Source organism: Syngnathus typhle, linkage group LG1, assembly GCF_033458585.1.
Source record: "Syngnathus typhle isolate RoL2023-S1 ecotype Sweden linkage group LG1, RoL_Styp_1.0, whole genome shotgun sequence".
Classification (NCBI taxonomy): domain Eukaryota; kingdom Metazoa; phylum Chordata; class Actinopteri; order Syngnathiformes; family Syngnathidae; genus Syngnathus; species Syngnathus typhle.
The window spans coordinates 28,668,846-28,693,920 of NC_083738.1; the positions used below are offsets into that span (position 1 = coordinate 28,668,846).

The window sequence follows — 25,075 nt, forward strand, 5'->3', positions numbered from 1 at the left end:
GCCCGCCTACCCAACGCAATGAACGCTATCCAGGTACTTGCGAGATCGCATAGCTCCCTCACCTTCTGATTGGCTCCTTGACGTGAGTGGCGTTTATTGGCTCGATAAAAAATAGCAGACAATAAGACAATTGTGAGCTTTCAATTCAATTCGATATATGTATTTTTGAAAGGACGGACTGGGTGATATCAATTTAAAATAGGTCTAAATACCAAAACGAAACGAACCGATCATGCCTGTTAACCCGGAAGGAGAACCGCGTTCGCCTTTTTTCCACCAAGTGCGAAGAGTCTAAAGGTCTTGACTTTACTTTTATTTAAATGCATGAATTGCTCATTGATATGATTGATGAAAACGCCGTTAATTGGAGTGACTAATGCTCATGTTGAATTGTGGCAAGATAACGCAAATGCTAGCGATACGAGTGTCACGCTTCGTGGTGGGCAGGTTGATCTGAAGCGCCGATCAAATGTGGACTGTTTTTGAAGCCAATTGGATTTTAAGTTTGCAAGACAACTGGCCCACGGTGACACCAGTGGTAGACGTCCTCTGATTGGTCGGGCAGAGTCAATCAAATGCGTTGAAATATGCCACTCTTGTTGGCGAAGTGAGTTGAGTGGCATCTACAAGCAATTATCAAGAAGAATTACCGTTTTTTTCCATGTATAATGCGCCCCCATGTATAATACGCACCCTAAAAATGTCATGTTGATGCTGGAAAAAAGCCTGTACCCATGTATAATACGCACCCAAATTTTGACTCCTACTTAAGTCCGTAAACGTAAAATGATTTCAGAAAAAAAAGATCATCTTTGGGAACAACCGGATGTTATTCTGCCGGTCAGTATCACTGCGCATGCGCTTGCAAACTCGATAGCGAAGAAATGTTTCGGATTTGTGTAGGCTACATTGTGACAGACAGCAAACGAGCAGGTAATCCAGCAAGCCTTGTCTGATACCAGAGCATTGTGTTTGAAGTGAACAGCAGAGAAGAAAGAAAGCGCATCTGTAATGGCGGCCTCCGTATGATATCCGGATTAAAAATAAAATATATATATATTTTTTTGTACCCATGTATAATGCGCACCCCAGATTTTAGGACAATAAATTTGTAAAATTTTGCACATTATACATAGAAAAAAACGGTACTTGGCTTTTGTGACCCCGCAGGTGATGTTTAAGGTTGCCCTCAGGTGCCTTCGGACCACTCCCGTCTCAGGTCACAGAGGCATGTCTCAGAGTAGCCTCGCTGGCAAAGTGGCCATTGTCACCGCCTCCACAGCTGGGTAAGCATGTTTTGCCTTTCCAAAGAAAAACTCTCAGGCATCGTTTGTTCTGGCATCAGCATCGGCCTGGCCGCGGCCCGAGCCCTGGGCGAGAGGGGGGCTCACGTGGTGGTGAGCAGCAGGCGCCAGGCCGGCGTGGACAAGGCCGTGGCCCTGCTGCAGAGCCAGAACATCCGAGTCACCGGCACCACCTGTAACGTCGGGGACCACGGCGATCGAGAACGGCTGCTTCAGACGGTGCGGCGTGAATACTTAACGGGTGCGCCGCGCTGCAAATCTTATGGTGGATTTCATGCAGACTCTGGATCAGTGCGGCGGCGTTGACATCCTGGTGTCCAACGCGGCTGTGAACCCTTTCTTCGGAAACCTCATGGACACCACGGAGGAAGTCTGGGACAAGGTTCGTCACGTAATGGACTTTGTTTTTTAAATTAAATCTCAAATTGATTGCCGTGCCATCATTTTTTAGGTTATGTCCGTCAATGTAAAAGCGGCCTTCCTCATGACCAAGTTGGTGGTTCCGCATATGGCAAAGAGGGGGTGAGTTTCAAAAATGTGCCTGAGCTTGTGGGGTGGTGAAAATGAGTTTAACATGTAAAAGTGTGCGAAAAGTGATATAGAAATGACGTTTTGATCTCCTGATTGAAAGAAAGTATTTAAATAATCGAGTCCTGGCATTTTTTTTCCCCTCTTGAAATTTGGTTGATCAAAATGTATATAGTCATCTATTTAAAATTTTATCAAATATATATATAAAAAAATATATATATATATATATTGATATATCATATACCATGTTGGCCCGAATATAAGACGACCCTGATTATAAGACGACACCCCCTTTTTCAGTTTTATTTCAATGCAAAAAAAACTCATCTTATATTCGGGCCAATACGGTAAATACATATGTATCTAGAAATACTTTGCCTAATATAGTAGGGAAAGATTGGGCTTTTTTTTTTCTTTTTTTTAAATTAGGGAATTGTATGAATGTCATCACTCATTATTTTTGTCTTATGTTGCAAGAAAAACTAACAGAAAGTTGTGTGCTTCCTTTAGCGGAGGAAATGTTGTGCTTGTGTCGTCCGTCGCCGCCTACCAACCCATGCAGGTCAGCCGACCAGCACCAAAGACCGTAAGCGACAACTTGCAAGACTGTATTGTGGACCCCCCTTTTTTTTTTTCCCTACAGGGCTTGGGTGCGTACAGCGTGAGTAAGACCGCCTTGGTGAGTCTGACCCGGGCGCTGGCCCCCGAGCTGGCTCAGAGCAACATCAGGGTGAACTGCGTGGCCCCCGGCATCATCAAAACGCACTTCAGCGCCCCGGTGAGACATCCACTTTGGCCTTGAATTGGTAAAAGGAATCCCCCCCCCCCCCAGAAAATGCAGTTCCAAAGAATCAGCTGATGAATCGGTTAGCGGCGTTTAATTCAGAGTTGGCATAATTTCATATCTGACGAATGAATGCGCCGAGCCGTTGCTTGGTCAATATTTAAATTTCAGATTTGCTGGACACGCTCAAGAAAAAATACACTTAGTGCTGGCGGTGGTTCTGGTTCGGAGGCTGCGTTCCAGTTCTTTCAATTCTATCGATGACTCCATTCCTTTTTGCTTATTAGTTGTGGGGAAATGACGACATCATGGATTACTTCAAAAAGCAGATGTGCATCAAAAGGTACGTCTCACCTCTGCTTGGCGTATGAAACGGTGCAACTTTCTTGACCCCCCCCCCCGGCCGGGCCCCACAGAGTCGGTGAAGCGGAGGAAATCGGCGGAGTGGTAGCCTTCCTGTGCACGCAGGAGGCCTCGTACATCACGGGAGAGACCATCGCAGCCACGGGGGGGATCGGCTGTCGACTGTGAAAATCTCCCGCTGGCTATTTGTCATTTGCGTACCAACGGCTATCGAATGTCTTTTTTTTTTTTAGACTTAAGCATTCTCGCAATTAGCTTAGCATTTTTTTTTCTTCATTTGTAAACACAACACAGTGTTCATATGAGTTGCAGGTGAATTTGAAAGAGAGTTCAATGCTGAATGAAACTGTCTCTGTGGTGAAATGTTACGAGGAGGGGATTCCGCTGCCCCAAAAAAAAAAAGCAGACGAAACATTTCCCCCCGTGGAAAAATCGCCCCGAGTATTTTCCGGAAGTGCGGTACAAAAAAGGTGCACATTAAAACTGCATTTATTCTGAAGTCTCAGCATTTTCCAATCCAAAGATGGCTCACGTAAGACTGAAGCGGTCAAAGACACCGTCACGCTGGGCAATAAGCAGCACGGCGCGCTTCCGCAGCTTCAAGAATTCACGCAGGGTGGGGAAGAACGTGCCGTGCTTGCTTTTGCGGTAACGCTTGAGAAACAGCTGAGGGAGACCAACGAGAAGCTGGGTCAGGGGTCAACTTGGACGCTGGAGAAAGTCTTCACTTACTCTCTCCTTGAACTTCTTGGTGCCTTCGTCCTCAGAATCTGCCACGTAATCATCGCCCGAGGGGACCGGCGCCTCTTTGCGTACAAAGACCCCCAAAGAAAAAAAACAACAACACATTCAGAAAATTATGGGAAGCAAAGTAAATGATGAATGAAAATTTGAAAACCGATTAGTTTTTTTTTTTTATACCAGTTTCCTGGTTGGGTTTTAAAAATCAAATGTAGAACTTTCTACCTGCACTGCTGCTACTGCTGCCGCGCCGCTGAGGAGATGACAAGGCACTTCCGCTTACGGACCTTGGACAATTTCTGTCAAGAAGATTGAAAAAGAAAAGATTGACCAGTTGACCATGAGTGGTGTTTAGATATAAAATGGTTGCTGATGTCCAGCCACAAAAGAACTTCTCATGAGTGACTTGCAAACTATCATTTGAATCTATTTGACATGAGAAAAAAAAAAAATACCGTACATGGCCGAAAGGCGGCCACCCGATCGACATGCGCTGAAGCGAGCTGATTCTCTTGCTTACTCTTTCTCGTTGACGCTCTTCAGCCCGTAGAAAGACGCCGCTCCCAGATGGAGCTCGCAGCGCCGCAGTTTTCGAATCACCACTTTAGGTTGACGGGGCTTTTGGGGCGCTTCCCCGTCGCCGCTTGCTTGCTCGCGTCTAGCGAGGCTGCTCCTTGCCTTCCAGGTGGCCGGCCTGCCGCCATCTTGCTCGTTGTGGCTTCTTTCGGGGGCGACCGTTTTCTTTGGATCCTCGGAAGACCCAGCGCCTGGTTGGGGATTTGAGGCCCCGCTTCCGAAAAGCTCCGAAGGGAGGGATGTCGAGATGGAGTCATCCAAGTTTGCTGTCACGGTTCAAAAAAACAATACGTCATTCACGTTTGACTTTCCGGCCTTATTCCGAGATGGAACAAATTCACATTTCTTGTCAAAATTCCAACATTTATTTGGCCTTCATTTTTCCCGTAGTTACAATTGTGATGCCACAGGCTTCTCCATACATGATAGAAAACAATGGCCCGTTTCAAAGAACGCTAACAAGGTCCAACGCGTCCTATTCCTTATCACCCACGTCCGTATTAAAATGAATCCACACGACCAACATGGCATCGAAATAAAATATGTGGCAAATTCTTTTGCTCTGGTCAGAATGAGAGTCCTAAGTGAGTTGAGTAGAGAAAGAAAATAGTCACAAAGCCTCACTTCTTGGGCCAGAAGGCGTCGCTCCCGGACATAGCTGGGCGCTCGACAGTTTCGGAATCACCAGTCTGAGTTGGCGCTGTCCAAGGGCCGCCGCGACGAGGCTGTGATGCCTTTGGGACGCCATGGGTTCCTCATCGCAGCCGCTCCTCCCCGTCAGCTCGCCGCCGTCTCGCTTGGCCTTCTTCATTGCCGGCGCGTCGTCGCTGTCGGTCAGCAGCCCGCGGATTGCGGCGGCCACGGGCGGCGTTAGGTTTCGCTCGCGGATCGGCTGATCCCCGCAAGAGCTTGACGACCCGGGGCCTTGTTGCAGACTTGAAGGCACTTTTCCAGAGAGCGGTAAAGAGACGGGGGTCAAGATGGAGTCTGCCGCGTTCAGTGGGAGGGATGCTATCGGGAGTATAGAAGAAGAAGAAGAAGGAAAACAGTGAACAGAGCACATCCCATCATTTGGTAAAGTATATTGCGAAACTTTGTTCCAACGATTCCATGTTCCATTCTAATGCCACGACCACGGCAACTAAGCCCATTAGCTTTGTGCTAACAACCCATGTCAAAGGCCAATGACAGGCTAACGAATAGCATTAGCGTCACTGTTCTAAAAGCCTTTAAGAAACAGATGTGCAGACACGCCACAACAATCGTGGACCCCAAAGGTTCTTTTATTTGCTACTGAAAGCCAACTTGATCCCAAAGTCCAATATTCAAAGATGGAGGAAATTTCCGGACAACGGCGCTGGACGCCAGCCACGTTCACTCACCTGAGAGACAGGCTTGATGGTCCAGCAAAGTCTTGAGAAGCTGGGGCTGGCTGGCGGCACGGGCGCACTCTTCCAAGACGGCGGGGTTCTCGCTGAGCCACGACACCGTCTGCGCACACACATTCTTCAATTGGGGCGAGCTGCACGGACGCTTGCTCTCAACCGAACCCACCTGAGGAAGGCTGGGCACCGGGAGCAGTTGATCCAATCGAATGAGGAACTCCCACAGCAGCTTCTCCAGTCTTTCCTCGAATAATGGACCGTAGTCCTCCAGGAACTCCTCCTGTCAGTAAGAAGTCAAACCAAACCTTGTTGCAAAGAATGATGATTTGAACAAGTCTGATTATATAATTCAAATATTTATTAAAAGACATTGCAAGAAGAAGTACTCGCCTGGAAAAACTCCTCCTTGGCAGCCGAGTCAGTGAGCAGCTCGTGGACCAGCGTGTGAAAACTATCGACCGATTTCTTCACCTTGACGTCAATCTTCTGCGGGGGTAAACGCTGGTTGAGCTCCGACGAGACACAACAAACCAGATGGACGCGCATACCGCGGTAGAAGTGGACGGGACGGAAGGAGCTTTTATCTTTTTCAGGTGGGTCGCAATGACGCTGGCATCGGGTTGCGGGACACGCAGGAGCTCCAAGATGAGCTGGAATGGAGGCAAAGCGTGAATGTTCAAGTCAGGCACCGACATTCCGCCGCTTCCCGAAAAATCGATCTTGCACTTTGTTAAAAGGAACGACGCACAAAGAAATGCCAAACGACCGACAGGACACCCACTCGCGTTCTCAGCCCCAACGCCAGCTTGGCCCGGTGCCTGGAGGTGAGCAGGTCGGACACGGCGTCGCAAGTGGACTCCACAAATTCCGCCAGGACGCCGTACTGCGCCACGTCCCGCTGCTTCATGACCTTCCAGAGGGCGGCGGATAGCAAGCGCACGGGCGGAGCCAGCAGCTGCAAACTGGCCAAGGGATGACTGACACCTGGACAGAAGGCAGGACACAAGGGCATCTCCAGACTATTGCACCCAAGAATCTGGTCTGGGTTTTTTGGGGTTCAAAGCAAAAGGAATCGTGTGCTATGTACTTTTTTGAAAGGTTCGTATATGGGGATTGCACGAGGGCCCTTAAATAGAAGATGGACCACTGATGAGGAGCAATACCAAACCAAGCTGGAGTTTTTCCTTGCCCTCTTGGGAGTTTAAGATCAGGAGATGTTTGAGAAGATTTGTCATCTTTCACATCACGTCCTGAGTGTTGTTAGTCACCTAAGCGTTGAACAGAGGCTGTAATGGACCGAAGTGAAATTCCTTGTTCGGCACGCTCAAACATGGCCAACTCTTGAATCTTGATGATGCACTTTGCAGAGAATGGAAAGCCCCGAGAGGAACAAAAAGTGAACTTGGATGCTAGTCCATTAAAAGTGAGCTGCGATCCACATGGTTCGATGAAAGCTCGTTTTAAAGTGACTCACCAGCATGCGTGTCGTTAGGCTTCCTTGACGCCATCGGCTCAGACAAAGAAAGTGTTAAGGGCTCGTTCCGCAATAGCTCAGGTCGCTAAGTTGTATCGAAGAAGGAATTGACCTTTTTTCATTAACAATGGAGGGCGCGACTGCAGTTGTTGAACTGATGTTTGCGTCGCGCTTAGACCGCGCTTGCTCGAAAAGTTCCGCTGACGTTTCCGGCACTCCCGCCTTCAGTTAAGTAGTTCGATTTGTCGTCCTTTGTATGCCGCGCGGGTGGTGCTTAGACAGGCTGAATGGAAATAACTTTCTTCCGACGCGTCTGAGCAATACGGGTTCAGAAACGAGCGCAACTACATCTTTTTCCGGATATGACGCAAATTTGCGCCATTTTTATTTATTTATTTATTTATTTATTTATTTATTTATTTATTTTTTAAAGTCAAAGTCAGCTTTATTGTCAATCTCTCCACATGTCACAACACACAAAGAGACCGAAATTACGTTTTCTCTATCCCACGGACATTCATTCATTCATTCATTTATTTATTTATTTATTTATTTATTTATGTATAATGCAACTCGTACAAATAAGTAGGTGCACTGACTTGAATAAAGAAGAAGAATTAGAAAGGTGTTGAGCTCGAAGGGTTTTCTTCTTCTTCGGCCATGTTCTCTTAATAATGCACACACTTGGTTGGTTGATTACTTTTCCCGTTTATTTTCTTGTCCGCAACACAGGAGGGCAAACATATACACACATCGCATATTGCATGCGGTTCACGCTACAAAACAACCCGGAACAGGAAGTGAAGTCTTCCATGATCACCAAAACAAAATCACCTCCAAAATAAAACGACAATTAAGAAGAACATCTTTCCACAACAAAAGATAAACCAACACATTCACTCAGGAGAACATAAATCCAACAAAAGGGCTGAATAAGTGAATAAGTCAATACAAAAATCAATTTCATGTTCTAGCAAAATGTGCTAGCGATACATCTGAAAAAATACTACTTCCCTGTCTTGGAAGTGTTTTTTTTCAGGCTGGAAATTTTGAACACTGTTTTTTAAGCTATCTTAGTTAGCGCTCTCTATTTACAACTTTCGATCGTTTTAAATCTGAAAATGTTGAAGAAAAAAAAGTACAGCTATATTTTTTCAAATGTTGGGAGTAAAGTTAAACGTTTGTCAGAATACCGTTTTTTTTCCATGTATAAGGTGCCCCCATGTATAATATGCACCCTAAAAATGGCATGTTGATGCTGGAAAAAAGCCTGTACCCATGTATAATACGCACCCGAATTTTGACTCTTCCCTTTTGTCCAGTCCGTCTTGAACGCTAGCGATCACGTAAGTCACAGAAATCCCCTTCGAGATGGTAGTTAGAAGATACCTTTTGTCCAGCCTGAGCTCTGTGGTTTTGTTGAGTTAGGTTTTTGCCATCGTATTTCCCTCGATTTGAGGCGCTTTCTGTTTTGCTGTCTCCAGCCTTCTTCCCTCGTTTTGAGGCGCATTTGGTTTTTGTTGTCCGCAGCCTTTTTGTCCCTCATTTTGAGGCGCCTTTTGTTTTTTGTGCTGTCTTCAGCCTGAGAGACCTTTTGTTGGCACTCTGCATCCGAGTGCTCTCCCTGCTCCAAGTCTGACAGTTACATACATGAGAAAACTTCACGTCACTGCAATAAACACAAAATACGGCATAAAACGCACAACAAATGACATACAGGTGTACGCTCCATCGTAACACAATAATGAGAGTCATAGTTCATTCTAAAACTTGTACAACTTTCGTGGCGGTTTAGTCATCAAAATGCATTCAAAAACAAGTCAATTGAAGGCATGATGATTGCAATTATTATTGGCATCAACATTCACCATTGGTCGGCCAGCAGGTCAAATTAGGCGAGGAAGGGGAGGGTCAAGGGTCAAGGCCCGCCCGCCACGAGTGTGGATGGCAGGAGAGTGTCAGGAGCACACGTCTTATTTGTGAAATGTGGAAATATTTATGCCTTATCCTCGGTCGGAGAATCAAGCCACTAACGTGAAGGACAGGCTTTGCCGTTTCCTTTTGGACAGCGGGCGTCCTCAGCCATACGCTCCAGGGGAAACGCATCCTTCGCGAGCTGCGATCCAGCCATCCATTCGTCCTCAGAAATCTCCTTAAAAATCGAAGCCACGTATGACATCCTAGACAAAACATGAGAGATCTAACCAAGCGTTCAGCGTTTGAGGAAAAACACCATGCATGCATTGAACACTTACTTCATCCAGGCAATATGGCCCAAAACATTTGTGACGTCAAAGTGCACGTCATGAAGTTAGTATTAAAACATTTCCTTTGATTGATTTCATGTCTGCTTCTCTACTTTATTCAATGTGATGTCAGCAAATCTGGTTTTGGAGCTAGGCGCGAGCGACTTTTTGGAAGCCATTTTCTTCAACAACACCCTGGAAGATGTTTGGAACCTACTTGATCTTCAGACTGCAGCGAGAATCCATTTGGACCTCCTCCAAGGCCCGCTTTCCTACCTCTCCGGGGTCATTCGAGGTCAGGGTCAGCTGTTGGAGGTGGGAGGGGTTGGACCGGAGAGCCTTGGCCAGTGAGACGCATCCTCGCGTGCCGATCTTGCACCGCACCAGCCTGAGAAGACAAGAGGGCGGCTGACACAAGCCCAAGGTTCTTGGGCCGGCTCGAGGAGAGCCTTACCCGAGAACTTGCAAGGTGCACTGCGGCTTTGCCAGTCCGGCGGCGAGCGCCTCCAGCCCATCGTCACCCAAGCCGTTGGCGCTGAGATCCAGATGGCTCAGGGTGCGGGACGAGCTTAGAACGGAGGCCAGCGGCTCGCAGCTTTTCTTGCTCAGCTTGCAGCGATAGAGCCTGAGAAGACAAGAGGGCAGCTGACACAGGTCCAAGGTTCTTGGGCCGGCTGGCCTTCTGCCGCTCGAGGAGAGCCTTACCTGAGAACTTGCAAGGTGCACTGCGGCTTTGCCAGTCCGGCGGCGAGCGCCTCCAGCCCATCGTCACGCAAGCCGTTGGCGCTGAGATCCAGATGGCTCAGGGTGCGGGACGAGCTTAGAACGGAGGCCAGCGCCTCGCAGCTTTTCTCGCTCAGCTTGCAGTTCATGAGCCTGAGAAGACAAGAGGGCGGCTGACACAAGCCCAAGGTTCTTGGGCCGGCTGGCCTTCTGCCGCTCTAGGGGAGCCTTACTCGAGAACTTGCAAGGTGCACTGCGGCTTTGCCAGTCCGGCGGCGAGCGCCTCCAGCCCGTCATCGCGCAAGTCGTTCCTGCTGAGATCCAGATGGCTCAGGGTGCGGGACGAGCTTAGAACGGAGGCCAGCGCCTCACAGCTTTTCTTGCTCAGCCGGCACCACTGGAGCCTGAGAAGACAAGAGGGTGGCTGACACAAGCCCAAGGTTCTTGGGCCGGCTGGCCTTCTGCCGCTCGAGGAGAGCCTTACTCGAGAACTTCCAAGGTGCACTGCGGCTTTGCCAGTCCGGCGGCGAGCGCCTCCAGCCCGTCGTCGTGCAAGGTGTTCCAGCTGAGATCCAGATGGCTCAGGGTGCGGGACGCGCTTAGAACGGAGGCCAGCGCCTCACAGCTTTTCTTGCTCAACTTGCACCACCGGAGCCTGAGAAGACAAGAGGGTTTGGGCTGCTGACATTTGCGCGGCCGGTTCGGGGTGCTGGCTCGACGGCACCTACACTGATTTTTGAGAAGCCTTGACCACCGGCAGCAGCATCAGGAGCCCCTTCTCGGACGGAGCGTATTTCCCGAGTTCGAAGCAGCTCATGGCTTCGTCGGAAGCCCGCAAGAAGAAGACCAGGGCCGACCACATGGCCGGAGGTAGGTCCTCCGTGGACAATTTCCCCCCTTTGAGGTATTGTTGCATCTGCTCCAGCAGGGACTCGTCCTTCAGCTCCTTCAGGCAGTAGAACAAGTTGATGTTCTCCTCGGGAGAATTCCGCTTGATCCGTCGCTCAATCAAGCGGACCGTTTCTGCGTTGCTGTGTCTGTAGTTCTTGGGAACCTTCAGCAGCTCACCCAGTAGATCCTGGTTGGACTGCAAGGAGAGGCCCAGCAGGAAGCGGAGGAACAAGTCCAGGTTTCCCTCACTCTCGGAGGCTTTGCGGATGGCCATCTCGTGTACCCAAGTGAGCTGCTTCCACTTCCAAAACAACAGGAGGTCTTTCAGCGTCCACCCGTTCAGCACGTTCTTTTTGTCCTGGAACAGGCTCATCATCACGTAGAGAGCGGCCAGATATTCCTGGACGGTCAGGTGGATGAACTGAAACATCTTGCCTTGTTGGTATTTCTGGAGCGGGGGTACCTCCTTGAAGACCACGGTGAAGACTCCCGAGTGTTTTGCGCCCTGCGGGTCATCCAAGCCGCTTTCCCGCAAGTCGCTCTCGTAGAAGATCTGTTGCTTTTTCATCAGCTGCTGAAAAGCCAGCTTGGCCAGCGCTTTGACGTAGTCCGTGCTCTTCTGGCTGTCTCGCTCCTTGGACTTGTACAGGTGATAGAGCAGGAACCCTGTGTACATCTCGGTCAGGGTTTCGGGCAGCTCCTTTCCGTGTTTCCGACAGTCTTGGAGAACGGTGGCGATGAGCCAGCAGAAGATGGGCAAGTGGCACATGATGAGAATGGTGCGGGACTTCTGGATGTGCTGGATGACGTCCTCCTCGGCGGGGAACTTCTTCCTGAAGTAGTCCAGCCTCTGGGAGTCGCTGAAGCCTTTCACCTCGGTTCTGCCGTCCACCAGGCGCGGCGGGATGTCGTGGGCCGCCTGGGGCCGCGTGGTGATCCAAACCCGGGCGCAGGGAAGCAGGTTCCCCTTGATGAGATGCGCCAGGAGCACCTCCACGGGGTAGGATCCGGTCACATCCAGGCGCTTCTTGCGCTCGTCGCTCAGGTCCAGTTTGAGGCGGGACTCGTCCAGGCCGTCCAGCACAAACAAAATCTTGATCTTGCTGGACTGGTAGTGGCGGTTGGGCGACTCTTGCAGACTGACCAAGATCTGGTCCAGCATCTTGATAGCCTTGCTCTCCCAGACAAAGAGTCGGATGAGCTCCGCCAGCGAAAAGCTATTGTTCTCCTCCAAGTTCAACTCGCGGAAGGCGAAGGGAAAGATGAAGTCCACGTCTGTGTTGGTTCTCCCGCTGGCCCAGTCCAGGACAAACTTGCGCACCAGGAAAGTCTTCCCGATGCCCGCGAAGCCCACGGTGAGCATCGTGCGAAGGGGCTCCTGGCTTTGGAAGATGTCGCACGGCTGGATGGACTCCTCCTCGGCCACGCTGCACATCTCCATCTGAAGGACCTCGTGCTGCTTGTCGGGGAGACCGGCGACGCCGCGGGTAATGTTGAGGTCGGTGTAGACGTTCTCCAGAGGCTTCTGCCAGCTGTACTCCGTGTTGCCCTCGGGAACGTTGAGGTAGATCTTCCGCAGGTTCTCTTGCAGCTCCCGCTTGAATTTGCCGATCTGCTCGTTATCCACTGAGGAGATGCTACCTGAGGGCGCAGAAGGAGATCCCGTGTCGCAAAACCGTCTTTAGACCTCAAGGAGGCAAGTGAAGGAGGCCAGAGCAGTTTCCATCATTTGTATCACCTGAGAGTTTTCAGGTAGGCTGCTTTCTGAAAGCCTCGCCCCCTCCCCCACCAGAAGCCACGTTCACCTTACCTGTGATTTGCGGCAGGACGTTGCGCAGCTTCTGGGCCAGGTTGTAGTTGTTGATCTTCTCCAGAATCTCGATGGTCTTCTCCCCCGCGTTATTGCCGTGCCTGTTCATCAGCTGTTTGGCGATGTCAGTCCGGTCTGCGTCTTCTGTGATGCTCTCGGGCAGGTCCGTAAAAAACTTGAACTTCTTGAAGTCGTCCTGCCCCAGGCCTTCCAGCGTTTCCAACAGCAGGCCCTTGATTTTCATATCCATAGCCATCTTTCCCGCATGAACCTGAACGCAAAGGGATCACCTTGATTTTCTCGCACAAGAGACGGCCACAATAGCGTCTCACGTCCAAAGCCCAGAAGGTGGCGGCATTTCCGAGAAGCTGGAGGCCAAAGTCTGCTCTTCTTAAGACTCCTTCCTGGTCCTCGAGGCTGCTTGACAATGACTTTGCTGCTGGCTCCGCTTCCTTGTCGTTACGTCCCTTCAAGAAGTAACAAACTTCGATCAAAGTAAACAACTGAGCATTCATCGAGGAAGCCAGCGACTGAAAGCTGAATAACCGACAAGCGGACCGAGTGAACCGTCTGAGCAATCGCCAACAAGTCGTTCAGACTCGCCGAGCGACTGGCTCGCTCACTAACTAACTGACTGACCGACCGTCCAGCTGACTAAATAACGTGATTTTGAACTCTGATGCGATTGCCTTCCGAACCAAAGTCCTCGTCGCTGTGGCGTCCAAAGGTCAGGGCGACGCCCTCTCGTATATAAAAGACAGCTTGGACTTCTTTTTGTTACTGATCTGTTTATCTTGACAGACCGTGAGAACTGTGTAAACAAAAAGATAAACCTACAGTGCATGTCCGAAAGTCTATTGATCCGACGCCGACTTTTCCGAGGTGCACTTGAACGCCTCCTCAGAAAGCGGGACACTTATGAGAAGAACGCTGCACTCTCCTTTTTTGGTCTCGCGCTTAGGGAGGAAAAGGGACTTACGTAACCCCTTTTCCCCGTGACATTTGTGTGCGTTTATGAAACCCCAGGTGAGTTAGCAGACTGGCCTGTACACTTGGGGGAGCGAACATATCTTTGTTTACTTCCTGTTGCTGGCACGAGCGGATATAACTTGTATGGGATAAGTGCGTGGTTAGTGGCTTCGCACGGGGTGCCGCCATGTTGTCTGCGTACTATCGTCATATGTTTGTCAAACGTGTGCCTATAGCGTTAGAAATGTATTACTGTGTTTAGTTCAGTTGTGTACTATCCGCTGTTATTACCGACACCGAGTGCCGTCGGCCAGCAGTGCACGTCTTAAAGCGGCAGTAACGCACTTATTGAATGTTCATTAAGGGTGGTAGCAGTAGTAAAGTTTATTGCCCTGTATAGCAGTTGTTATTGCTTGCATTGTGCTATTGTAGTGGAGATACCCTACATAGCTGTTTATGCGTATGTTTATTAGATGATGTAATTTGACTGTCATAATCTAATTACATTATTTCTCTTTGTTTTCCTTCTGTATAGACCACACACACACACACAAGTACACACTCAAACCCACTAACATACACTCCTGGAAACCTGTATACTCACTGTTGTTGAGAATAAAGTTGATGCAAGATTCTCTGACCGGACTCGTCCATAGTGCTCCATCCCTAACCACTAATCCACATCTTTACAGAGCATTTGTTAACAATAAATCAATATGCTCAAACTAATCTCCTTTGGTCTCTTTTCACATCCTATTGCACTACTGCTAATAAACGTCATCACAAAACATATACTGTAATTTTCCATGTATAATACGGACCCTAAAAATGGCATGTCGCTGCTGGAAAAAAGCCTGTATAATACGCACCCAAATTTTGACTCTTACTTAAGTCCGGAAACGTAAAATGATTTGAGAAAAAAGATCATCTTTGGGAACAACCGGATGTTATTCTGCCGGTCAGTATCACTGCGCCTGCGCTAGCAAACTCGATAGCGAAGAAATGTTTCGGATTTGTGTAGGCTACATTGTGACAGCAAACAAGCAGATGATCGAGCAAGCCTTGTCTGATACCAGAGCATTGTGTTCGAAGTTAAACAGCAGAGAAGAAAGGAACAAGGCAAAGTGTTGTGAAATAAAATATTACCTGTATTACGCATTTAGGTAGAGAACTGAACTCTCGCTCTTTATATAGCTGACGTGTCTTGCTATATTAAAAATCCGTTCTGCGCATCTGTAATGGCGGCCTCCGTATGATATCCGCTGTTGTGCTAGATTTTGGTTCCCCCGTGAGATTTTGTTTCCCCTGCCGCGGGAGCGCGCACGCCTTATTTGGGAAGCGAAAACCCGATGTCGTGCGGCGACAGCACTATGTTGTTTTCAACAAAAACATGAAGAACTCACGTTTGCGTCAGTCCATTTTAATTTTGATAAAGGATTCTTCTCATTTGATGCCATCCGCGTTCTGCCATTGAAGCGGGGTGCATTCAAAGAGCAGTCGTACAGACGGAACACTCATTGACTTCACCAAAACGCAACAATGTCATTACGTGAGCTCTTTGCATAAACCTCGATGCAAACAAACTCCTCTTTTTGGGTACAGGCGACAAGGAGTATATATTACAAAGGAGACTTTCTACTTCATTGTGATCATCATTCATCCATCCATCCATTTTATTTTATTACTCAAGTATTTTCAAAGCAAATGAATATTGTTGCATTTATTAATTTGCTTTAACATGACAGCGCAATATAATTCAAAGATGACACTATAGCAATGTCAAACGTGTTCATTTAAGAAAAAGCCACACACGTTTTGTGATCAAATCTTTCAGGATTTTTCTCAAATAAATAAACAAATAACACAATAAATAAGAGGAGCAAAACTGAGCCAGTGTGCAAACAGCAGACGGTAAGCATAGCGCAAAGTACAGGACGCTACGCAGAAAGGGGGAGAGAGTTCAGGATCCAAACAGCCTGGACTATGAAGCTGTTGGTGAGTCTGGTGGTGCGGGAGGGAGCGCAGGCTCCTGTACCTCTTCCCAGAGGGCAGAAGATCAAACAAAGAGTGAGCGGGGTGACTCACATCACTCACAATCGTGCTCGCCTTGCGGGTGAGATGGGAGATGGAAATGTCTTTCAAGCCCTTAATGTCTCCTCTCAACTTAATGCATTGAGGTATGGATGGAACACCAATGTTAAATACAGGTTGGACAAAACATTGCAACATGAATCACATATATCTTGTCTAATAAAGATCAATCTCCAACTTAAACACATATATTGATATTGCTCAAGCGGTTACATCTTAAAATGATGGCATAGCAAAGTCATATTCCAAAATGGTGCGTTGCTACGTGTTTGAACAGGTCGTCTCCTCCCAATTGCTAACAATTTAATTGATTCGATTTGTTCATTTCCATCAGGTCACCCCTATGTCAAGCTTTAACACCATCTCCTGGTGAAATTATGGAACTACTACATGTTTTGGGATAGCCAATGTGCCTGGGCCAAATGCAATACTTAATTTTACACCATCTTGTACCACCATGCCACTTGACAACTCCGGAGTGACTTATCTATGTTTTTTTTCACGTTATTGTGCATTTTATGGCTCATGCGACCTATATTCCGGAGCGACTCTTAGTCCGAAAATTACGGTAAGTGTTTCTAAAAGAAAAGCATCATTCAACAGAGTCAAAGGCCTTGCAAACATCGAGGAAGAGTACATAGCCGTCATCTTCCACGGGATCACCAGACGTAGTCTCTATTCAATCCAAAACAAGCCTAATGTTGTTATGAATAACTCTTCCTTTGATAAAGCCGGACTAACCATGTGTGTGAGTGTCAGTTTCAGTCCAGTTTCAATTTCAAAGGTTAGATGTCGTATAGTTCTTGTCACCCGCTTATCGCTGTATACAGCTGTTGCTCATACCCTTTTGAAGGTGGAGGTACAATGTCCAAAATGGAGGCAGGCAGGCCGAGAGAGAGAGGCAATGGGAGAGAGGCAATGGCAGGCAGGCAAAGGTGGTAGGCCAAGCAAGGAAAGGGGGGAGAGGGACTGGCAGGCAGGCAAACAGGTGGCACACAGGTACAAATCCAAATTGTTTGTAATTCAACTAAGGTTTCAACATAAAGGGTTCAAAGAAGTCAACTAAAGTTTCTTTTCTAAATTCTAAGTTCCAAAAACTTCAAGCTTGGAGCAGACTTGAAGTGGCTTGAAGCGGCCTTTTACTATGTCACTACTATCTTCCTTCCTTGTCTCACTGAGACTGACGACCAAGTGCGAGCAGCCTATTTAGTTCCCTGGTCAGGTGACTGATCAGGTGACTGATCAAAGGCTTTGTCAACTAAAAGTCCATGGCCCAAGGCCAGTGAATCCGAAACAAAAATAAGAATTTAAGCTAAGGAAACTAAATTGGCTCCAACATATCCGGCCGGCCCCTTATAGCTACCACGTGTGGCTATAAGAAAAAATTCACAATGGGGTCAATTTTCAAAAAATAAACCATGTTAATTTCCTAATTCTAATTTTAAGTTTTACTCTCAATTACACTACAAATGTGTGCAAGTATCAGTGTATGAATGTAATGCAAATGTACTAAGCACATGCGCAGTCTTTGTTCAATGTGGGTTGTTGGCTTTTACCAACAGGTACATCTTGCTGATGGGCCGTAAGAGCTGGTTGCTTCTAGTTTGCAATCTCACACAGTCAGGCAAGTAAATAGCACGCCATAACGTTTTGCCATGCCACGCCCTCTCCTCACTTCTATTGGTCCAAAGTAATCCAGTCCAACATGTGAGAATGGAGGGAGGTCAGGAGTCAAAAGATCAATTGGCAGATCGGCCATCTTTTGTTCTTCACCTGCACGTGCAAAGTTCCGCCTGCAGGGGACACAATTGTTCACAATTTCCCTCGCAAGAGAATTAAAAAAAAAAAAAAAAGGAATTTCCATTTTGCACAAGGAATCCAATTTTTTTGCCTTAAACTTGCCAAGATGTGATTTCTGCCACAAAAACATTTCAGACTATACTTACTTCATCATCGATGTCTGGTCCATCGGCGTCGCCGTCGTTTTTGGCTTTTTGTTCTCCTCTTCCACCTTTGGACAGAGTTGAGTTTGAATTCATGAATTTTTGTTACGTTCGACTATAGTAATCTCAACACAGTATTATACCGGAAATCAATTGTAATCCACTTATCAAAAGCTTCCCTTCGCTCATGCCTCCGGGTGCTTCCTCTTGAGATGGCGCTTCAGGTTGGCCTGCTGATTTGCGGCAGCAGAACCCATCGATAAACAAGCATTACGTGTATCGTTTACGATGCACACGGCCTTCTCTTCTTGCACATCAAAATACGTCCACACGTGACTCTTTCTGGATGCCATGATTATCCGAGGGACAAAATAGCCTGCAGAACGAACGCAACTGCTTTCACACTGGCTGCTTCGGCTTATATCGGATCCCTTGCTGAGAGCGCCGACGTAAAAGTGAGGCGACGTTCCAATTGGACGTCGGATCGCTAACATTTTCCCCGCCCGTTGGAATGATTTAAGTAAAGCCTTTTCATTTACATGTTATGACTTTCCTGTTATTTAAATTCTTCCTCTTTAGTGACAGAGATGTCTTTTGTTCAAGTTATCCCATATTTACTCAATGTTTGTTGAAGTGTTTACGACAAGTTACTTATTGTTATTGTGTGTTAATTTACTAAGTAGATCAAGTCTAGCAAAGGTTTAGTTGCATTGTTCCACAGGAAAGCGGCAATTCAAGTTATCTTTTGGAATTTGTCTACACTGTTTTTGCCATTATTCACATCACGTCCTGAGTGTTGTTAGTCACCTAAATGGTGAACAGAGGGGGTGGTTTTACCAAAGTCAAATTCCTTGTTTGGCACGCTCAAACATGGCGAATAAAAACTCTCGAATCTGATCTCACTCGCGGACGAGTCAGCCAACAATGGGAGAGGAACAGCTGGTTGAGTGCTAATTTACACCACACTGCATTGTTTAGCTAATCAGCAACCATTTTTATCCGCCCTCCCCACCATCTGTCACTTTGCTTGGGACAAAAGGAGCCTTCAGAACTGAAATTTCTTAAAGCAGTTATCATTCACGTCCATCTAAGAACCTGGAAAATAGTAAGGATATAACATATATCACGGGTCATTACGACGACTTTGGTGGAGTTTTTACTGCTTCTTCCAACTCCTACCGCGCTGACTGTAACCTGACACTCTTTGGCTGCGTCTTGCCTCTTTTGTTTATTGTCGGACTCGGTGGACTCGGTCAAAATCAGCACCGAGTCCGAGTCCGGCAAAAATGACCGAGTCCGAGTCCCCGAGTCCGAACCGAGTCCACAGCCCTGGTCCTCAACCCCGATGCTCGGCCGGTATGCGAACAGCAGGGGGGCGGCGGAGGAGCTCACCAGGGGGCGCAGGTGGTGGAGGAGCAGCCTCTCCAGGGTCTTCGCCAGGTGGGATGTCAGGGCCACCGGCCGGTAGTGGTTGAAGTCACTGGGGCGAGATGACTTGGGCACCGGTACCACGCAGGATGTCTTCCACAGCTGTGCAGCCTCAGGCTCATGTTGAATATGTGCTCCACGATCCTGCACAGTTGCCCGGAGCAGGATCTGAAAAGCCTGGAGGTGATGCCATCTGGACCCGTCGCCTTCTCCACCTTGAGCCTGGCCAGTCCACTTTGTGATTTTGCACAGGTGAAAAACGTCGGCTGGAATGTCAGCTTCTTCTTTAACTCTTCTACCTTCTGTATCTTCTGCTCTGCATTCAGGTCTTTCAGGTTATCCAGATGTTTTGTTTCATAGTGCCTGCCGTCTTAGATGAAAATCTTTCAATGCAGCCACATTAGCGTCACAAACGAGACAAACGGGCTTACCGGCAATGTCAGGAAACATATACTCAACCTCCCATCGGTTTTAAAGGCTCTGTTTTCAGAATCAACTTTTCTCCTCGGCATCATGAGGGGCTAGCTTGGCAATAACTTGCAGCAACAAGCACCTGTCCTGATTGCCGCGGAAAAACGCTCGGCAAGGCAGCGAAAGCACTGCATTATGGGATCTGTGCTTTATTGTGTTATCATCGGGCCATTAGTAACAATAATATAAAATGACCATATCCGGCCCGCGGGCCTTGAGTTTGACACATATGGTCCAGAGCGACGGCAGAGTCCGGTGTTTGCTCCGTTAGCCAGGTCTCCGTGAACAGCGGCATGCTACATTCCCTGTATTCCCGTTGGCGCCGTGCTAGCGCCGTTAGCTCGTTCATCTTATTGCGAATGGACCTCACATTCCCGGTGATGATGGTGGCGAGTGTGGGCGGCGTTTCTTTTTCCGCCACATAACGCCCGAGCGTTGTCCTCCTTTCCTCCTTTTCAGCTAGGGGGAAACATTGGGCTTGTAGCCTGTTAGCTTCCCTTGGCTACAGAGGGCTAACAGCTGGAGTGATGAACCAGGTGAAAAATAGGAAGAATAAAAGGGCCAGCCTCACTGTTTTTGCTAGCATGTTTCTGCCCGGTAAAAAAGAAAACACAAAACTGAGAAAAAAAAAAAAAAAAAAAGAGTAAAAAAGAACATATAAAACGAGACAATGTACAGACGAGTCGACGGAGCTGCTGCAAACGTGTCGCCACTACCGCGGCGCCAACAATAACGCGCACCCCAGATTTTAGGACAATAAATTGTTTAAATTTTGCGCATTATACATGGAAAAAAACGGCAATTTTGACGCGGAAGGAATTAGTCAGCATTCTCTGCCAGCGTCCATTTCAACAATTTCAAGACTACGCCTAGCCCAAAGCCAAGGCCCGAGGGCCAGATACGGCCCGGCACATCATTTGATGCGTCCCGCCAAGACAAATTGTGCATGGACTTCACGTGTCAATACTGAAATTGTCTTCACGTTTGAAAAATAGACAAGTTGCTCTCAATTTTTATGACCGTTCGTCTTTTTAAATTATTTGAACTTTTTACGAGTCTGTGACTTCAAAACTAGTTCTTCCTCAGTTTGTTGTGTAGCCTATACTGGATAGAATATTAGGCGTTGACAGTTCGAAAGTGGCTCTCCTCAGCAACGGTCCGTCCAGATGGAGACGTGCGCGCGGCCAAAACGAGCGACCGACATGGCGGAGAAAAACAAATGCTCACGTGGGAACTTTCTCCTTTCCCAAGCGCCTTCATGTTGTCCAGCCCCATTTGCTACGTCTGAGTCGAGTGTCTTCCGTTTGAAGGCAAAAACGGGAGAGTGGGCTTGATGCGGCCACATCCTCAGCAACGCGCATCGACGTCCCAGCTGCGAGGCGAAACTTTGACTTGCATGGAGGAAATGTACCTGAGTGCAGGGAGGCTTGAAAAAGTAGCGGGAGCGCTTCCTCGACTCAGCCTTCTGTCTTGCTACGTGTTAGCATCGTTAGCATTTGTTCCGTTCTCATCCACACTGAGTGAATTTCAAATGAAAGGAGAATCTTCACTTGAGCCTCCCCTTGACTTCTCTTCCTCTTCTTGGACTCATTTTTCAGGTGGCATTGAAGAGTTGTGTTACACTGCCCTCTCTCGACGGCTGATTGTCATTACAACTGCAGGTGGCCGGAGACGACGGAATTAGTCCGTCGTGTTTGACCTGTAATTTAAATGAATTGCACTGCCGTCCAGTCGTCAAACATCGTCGAGGATGGTTTCATTTAACTTGTAAAAAATACACGGAGCTTGCTTATTTTATATCTCATTCTGTTATGAGGCAATACAGGTCTGGTCATTTATCCTGATAATAATTCAATGCTCGGCAATGGCAAGGCAGAAAAACATACACGCACAACCATGGAACATCTCCCTCAATATTGAGTAAGTCCAAATAAATGCCACAAGATGGCAGCAAAGACCCACTACACACATCAAGAAAAAACTTTGACCCGAGCTCATCTAGACAGCATTAGCAGCCCTCCACCGCTGAGGAAACAAAACTAATAATAAGTCTGACTGCGAGGACTGTTTTCTTCTTTCTTCTACATGTGTTGCTGCACTGTTTATGTTCATTCACGTTTGAAGCTTCCATGGCCGCAAATTGGCAATTTGCGCAGATGCAGTATTTCATCTATTTAGTGGCCACAAATAAAACATGTCATGTTTGTTCCTCGAGAGGAATCTATATATATATATACACTTGCTGACACACAAACCATGTATGTATGTATATATGTATTTATGTTAAAAAAAACAAGTTTGCGGATTATCACGTATCGCAGATCCTCTTGGAACCAATTATCCGCGATAAAAGAGGCATTACTGTATCTCACTTCTATTTGCCGTTGCCGCAAACTAGGTAAAAACCGACGTAAAATGTCCATGGACACTTACTTCATTCAGGCAAGATGGCCCAAAACATTTGTGATGTCAAAGTGCACATCATGAAGTTCCATTTCCTTTGATTGATTTCATGTCTGCTTCTCTACTTTATCCAATGTGATGTCAGCAAATCTGGTTTTGGAGCTAGGCGCGACCGACTTTTTGGAAGCCATTTCCTTCAACGGCACCCTGGAAGATGTTTGGAACCTACCACTTGACTTTCAGACTGCAGCGAGAATCCATTTGGACCTCCTCCAAGGCCCGCTTTCCTTCCTGTCCGATGTCATTGAACCCCAGGCTCAGCTGTTGGAGGTGGGAAGGGTTGGACCGGAGAGCCTTGGCCAGTGAGACGCATCCTCGTGTGCCGATCTTGCAATCCACCAGCCTGAGAAGACAAGAGGGCGGCTGACACAGGCCCAAGGTTCTTGGGCCGGCTGGCCTTCTGCCGCTCGAGGGGAGCCTTACTCGAGAACTTGCAAGGTGCACTGCGGCTTTGCCAGTCCGGCGGCGAGCGCCTCCAGCCCGTCGTCACACAAGTCGTTGAAGCCGAGATCCAGCTCCCTCAGGCTGCAGGGCGAGCTTAGAACGGAGGCCAGCACCTCGCAGCTTTTCTTGCTCAGCTGGCATTCCCTGAGCCTGAGAAGACAAGAGGGCGGCCGGCTGACACAAGCCCAAGGTTCTTGGGCCGGCTGGCCTTATGCTGCTCGAGGAGAGCCTTACCTGAGAACTTGCAAGGTGCACTGCGGCTTTGCCAGTCCGGCCGCGAGCGCCTCCAGCCTGTCGTCGTACAAGTCGTTCCAGCTGAGCTCCAGCTCCCTCAGGCTACCGGGCGAGCTTAGAACGGAGGCCAGCGCCTCGCAGCTTTTCTTGCTCAGGTTGCAGCTCTCGAGCCTGAGAAGACAAGAGGGTTTGGGCTGCTGACATGTGCGCGGCCGGTTCAGCGTGCTGGCTCGACGGCACCTACACTGATTTTTGAGAAGCCTTGACCACCGGCAGCAGCATCAGGAGCCCCTTCTCGGACCGAGCGTATTTCCAGAGATGGAAGCAGCTCATGGCTTCGTCGGAAGCCCGCAAGAAGAAGACCAGGGCCGACCACATGGCCGGAGGAAGGTCCTCCGTGGACAATTTCCCCCCTTTGAGGTATTGTTGCATCTGCTCCAGCAGGGACTCGTCCTTCAGCTCCTTCAGGCAGTAGAACAAGTTGATGTTCTCCTCGGGAGAATTCCGCTTGATCCGTCGCTTGATCAAGCGGACCGTTTCTGCGTTGCTGTGTCTGTAGTTCTTGGGAACCTTCAGCAGCTCACCCAGTAGATCCTGGTTGGACTGCAAGGAGAGGCCCAGCAGGAAGCGGAGGAACAAGTCCAGGTTTCCCTCTCTCTCGGAGGCTATGCGGATGGCCACCTCGTGTACCCAAGTGAGCTGCTTCCGCTTCCAAAGCAACAGGGGGCCTTTCAGCGTCCACACGTAATCGTCCAGCACGTTCGTGTCGTCCTGGAACAGACTCATCATCACGTAGAGAGCGGCCATATATTCCTGGACGGTCAGGTGGATGAACTGGAACATCTTGCGTTGGTATTTCTTGAGCGGGGGTACCTCCTTGAAGACCACGGTGAAGACTCCCGAGTGTTTTGCGCCCTGCGGGTCATCCAAGCCGCTTTCCCGCAAGTCCCTCTCGTAGAAGATCTGTTGCTTTTTCATCAGCTGCTGGAAAGCCAGCTTGGCCAGCGCTTTGACGTACTCCGTGCTCTTCCGGCTGTCTCGCTCCTTGGACTTGTCCAGGTGATAGAGCAGGAACTCTGTGTACATCTCGGTCAGGGTTTCGGGCAGCTCCTTTCCGGCATCCCGACAGTCTTGGAGAACGCTGGCGGTGAGCCAGCAGAAGATGGGCAAGTGGCACATGATGAAAATGGTGGGGGACTTCTGGATGTGCTTGACGACGTCCTCCTCGGCGGGGAACCTCTTCCTGAAGTAGTCCATCCTCTGGGAGTCGTTGAAGCCTTTCACCTCGGTTCTGCCGTCCACCAGGCGCGGCGGGATGTCGTGGGCCGCCTGGGGCCGCGTGGTGATCCAAACCCGGGCGCAGGGAAGCAGGTTCCCCTTGATGAGATGCGCCAGGAGCACCTCCACGGGGTAGGCTCGGGTCACATCCAGGCGCTTCTTGGGCTCGTCGCTCAGGTCCAGTATGAGGTGGGACTCGTCCAGGCCGTCCAGCACAAACAAAAGCTTGATCTCGCTGGACTGGTAGTTGTCCGACTCTTGCAGACTGACCAAGATGTGGTCCACCATCTTGATGGCCTCGCTCTCCCAGACAGAGTGTCGGATGAGCTCCGCCAGCGAAAAGCTTTTCCCCTCCTCCAAGTTCAACTCGCGGAAGGCGAAGGGAAAGATGAAGTCCACGTCTGTGTTGGTTTCCCCGCTGGCCCAGTCCAGGACAAACTTGCGCACCAGGAAAGTCTTCCCGATACCCGCGAAGCCCACGGTGAGCATCGTGCGAAGGGGCTCCTGGCTTTGGAAGATGTCGCACGGCTGGATGGACTCCTCCTCGGCCACGCCGCACATCTCCATCTGAAGGACCTCGTGCTGCTTGTCGGGGAGACCGGCGACGCCGCGGGTAATGTTGAGCTTGGTGTAGATGTTCTCCAGAGGCTTCTGCCAGCTGTACTCCGTGTTGCCCTCGGGAACGTTGAGGTAGATCTGCCGCAGGTTCTCTTGCAGCTCCCGTTTGAATTTGCCGATCTGCTCGTTATCCACTGAGGAGATGCTACCTGAGGGCGCAGAAGGAGATCCCATGTGGCAAAACCGTCTTTAGGCCTGGCCGCAAGCGTGCCGCAGCCACGCCGCCGCCGCCGCCGCTTCCCCTCAAGGAGGCAAGTGAAGGATGCCATAGCTGTTGCCAACATTTGTATCACCTGAGAGTTTTCAAG

The 25,075-nt window shown here is 48.8% G+C and overlaps 4 protein-coding genes across 15 annotated transcripts in view; 1 reads left to right on the forward strand and 3 right to left on the reverse strand.

Annotated features, from left to right (window-relative positions):
- The first annotated feature begins 771 nt into the window (after nt 1–771).
- dhrs4 (dehydrogenase/reductase (SDR family) member 4) lies at nt 772–3,481 on the forward strand. Its single transcript, XM_061277667.1, has 9 exons — nt 772–840; nt 1,171–1,286; nt 1,346–1,523; nt 1,585–1,686; nt 1,756–1,826; nt 2,346–2,397; nt 2,479–2,613; nt 2,907–2,962; nt 3,036–3,481. Exons 1-9 carry the CDS (start codon nt 787–789, stop codon nt 3,148–3,150), a joined length of 879 nt encoding a protein of 292 aa, XP_061133651.1. The 5' UTR covers nt 772–786; the 3' UTR covers nt 3,151–3,481.
- Nucleotides 3,454–7,416, reverse strand: tinf2 (TERF1 (TRF1)-interacting nuclear factor 2). 3 transcript variants are annotated; one of them, XM_061277575.1, is made up of 11 exons: nt 7,159–7,416; nt 6,466–6,668; nt 6,233–6,334; nt 6,075–6,170; nt 5,854–5,964; nt 5,682–5,805; nt 4,924–5,310; nt 4,244–4,526; nt 3,949–4,022; nt 3,715–3,788; nt 3,454–3,648 (listed from the first exon to the last, which is right to left on the reverse strand). In XM_061277575.1, the coding sequence occupies exons 1-11, from the start codon at nt 7,190–7,192 to the stop codon at nt 3,511–3,513; spliced, it is 1,626 nt and encodes a 541-aa protein (XP_061133559.1). In that variant the 5' UTR covers nt 7,193–7,416; the 3' UTR covers nt 3,454–3,510. The 3 variants fall into 3 exon arrangements, with proteins under 3 accessions (XP_061133559.1, XP_061133557.1, XP_061133558.1); XM_061277573.1 differs by having other exon boundaries at nt 4,244–4,565; nt 7,159–7,414; XM_061277574.1 differs by having other exon boundaries at nt 4,244–4,565; nt 5,682–5,790; nt 7,159–7,408.
- Nucleotides 7,417–7,846: 430 nt separating this feature from the next.
- On the reverse strand, nt 7,847–15,335 carry LOC133153213 (NACHT, LRR and PYD domains-containing protein 3-like). Of its 8 annotated transcripts, none has more exons than XM_061277352.1 (10): nt 15,201–15,335; nt 13,161–13,295; nt 12,829–13,099; nt 10,856–12,659; nt 10,612–10,782; nt 10,361–10,531; nt 10,110–10,280; nt 9,859–10,029; nt 9,622–9,792; nt 7,847–9,338 (listed from the first exon to the last, which is right to left on the reverse strand). In XM_061277352.1, exons 1-10 carry the CDS (start codon nt 15,252–15,254, stop codon nt 9,188–9,190), a joined length of 3,270 nt encoding a protein of 1,089 aa, XP_061133336.1. In that variant the 5' UTR covers nt 15,255–15,335; the 3' UTR covers nt 7,847–9,187. The 8 variants fall into 8 exon arrangements, with proteins under 8 accessions (XP_061133336.1, XP_061133346.1, XP_061133386.1 ...); XM_061277362.1 differs by lacking the exon at nt 15,201–15,335 and adding an exon at nt 14,944–15,158 and having other exon boundaries at nt 13,161–13,312; XM_061277402.1 differs by lacking the exon at nt 15,201–15,335 and adding an exon at nt 14,944–14,950.
- Nucleotides 15,336–17,313: 1,978 nt separating this feature from the next.
- LOC133153347 (NACHT, LRR and PYD domains-containing protein 3-like) overlaps nt 17,314–25,075 on the reverse strand; it is a 41,488-nt gene continuing 33,726 nt past the window's right edge. For 2 of the 3 annotated variants that reach the window (XM_061277563.1, XM_061277562.1), the window contains 7 exons: nt 23,116–24,916; nt 22,872–23,042; nt 22,617–22,787; nt 20,958–22,536; nt 19,224–20,320; nt 17,835–17,899; nt 17,314–17,681 (listed from right to left, as the gene is read on the reverse strand). In XM_061277563.1, coding sequence (XP_061133547.1) covers nt 22,359–22,536; nt 22,617–22,787; nt 22,872–23,042; nt 23,116–24,916 — 2,321 coding nt within the window. In that variant the 3' untranslated portion in view covers nt 17,314–17,681; nt 17,835–17,899; nt 19,224–20,320; nt 20,958–22,358. The remainder of the gene's footprint in view (nt 17,682–17,834; nt 17,900–19,223; nt 20,321–20,957; nt 22,537–22,616; nt 22,788–22,871; nt 23,043–23,115; nt 24,917–25,075) is intronic. The other variant, XM_061277564.1, reaches the window with a different exon arrangement.

Excerpts from the sequence above, each read along its gene's own strand:
- LOC133153213 (XM_061277342.1), bottom strand. The coding sequence starts at position 14,461 with ATGGAGCACTATGGACGAGTCCGGTCAGAGAATCTTGCATCAACTTTA. Across the intron at positions 13,296-14,401 it reads CAACTTTATTCTCAACAACA|GGACGTAACGACAAGGAAGC; the intron begins GTGAGTATACAG and ends TACTTCTTGAAG. Across the intron at positions 9,339-9,621 it reads CGCTGCAGTCTGAAGATCAA|GATGTCATACGTGGCTTCGA; the intron begins GTAGGTTCCAAA and ends TGTTTTGTCTAG.
- tinf2 (XM_061277573.1), bottom strand. The coding sequence starts at position 7,192 with ATGGCGTCAAGGAAGCCTAACGACACGCATGCTG. Across the intron at positions 6,669-7,158 it reads GCCTAACGACACGCATGCTG|GTGTCAGTCATCCCTTGGCC; the intron begins GTGAGTCACTTT and ends CCTTCTGTCCAG. Across the intron at positions 6,335-6,465 it reads CGTTGGGGCTGAGAACGCGA|CTCATCTTGGAGCTCCTGCG; the intron begins GTGGGTGTCCTG and ends CCTCCATTCCAG.
- dhrs4 (XM_061277667.1), top strand. The coding sequence starts at position 787 with ATGATTTCAGAAAAAAAAGATCATCTTTGGGAACAACCGGATGTTATT. Across the intron at positions 841-1,170 it reads AACCGGATGTTATTCTGCCG|GTGATGTTTAAGGTTGCCCT; the intron begins GTCAGTATCACT and ends GTGACCCCGCAG. Across the intron at positions 1,827-2,345 it reads CCGCATATGGCAAAGAGGGG|CGGAGGAAATGTTGTGCTTG; the intron begins GTGAGTTTCAAA and ends TGCTTCCTTTAG.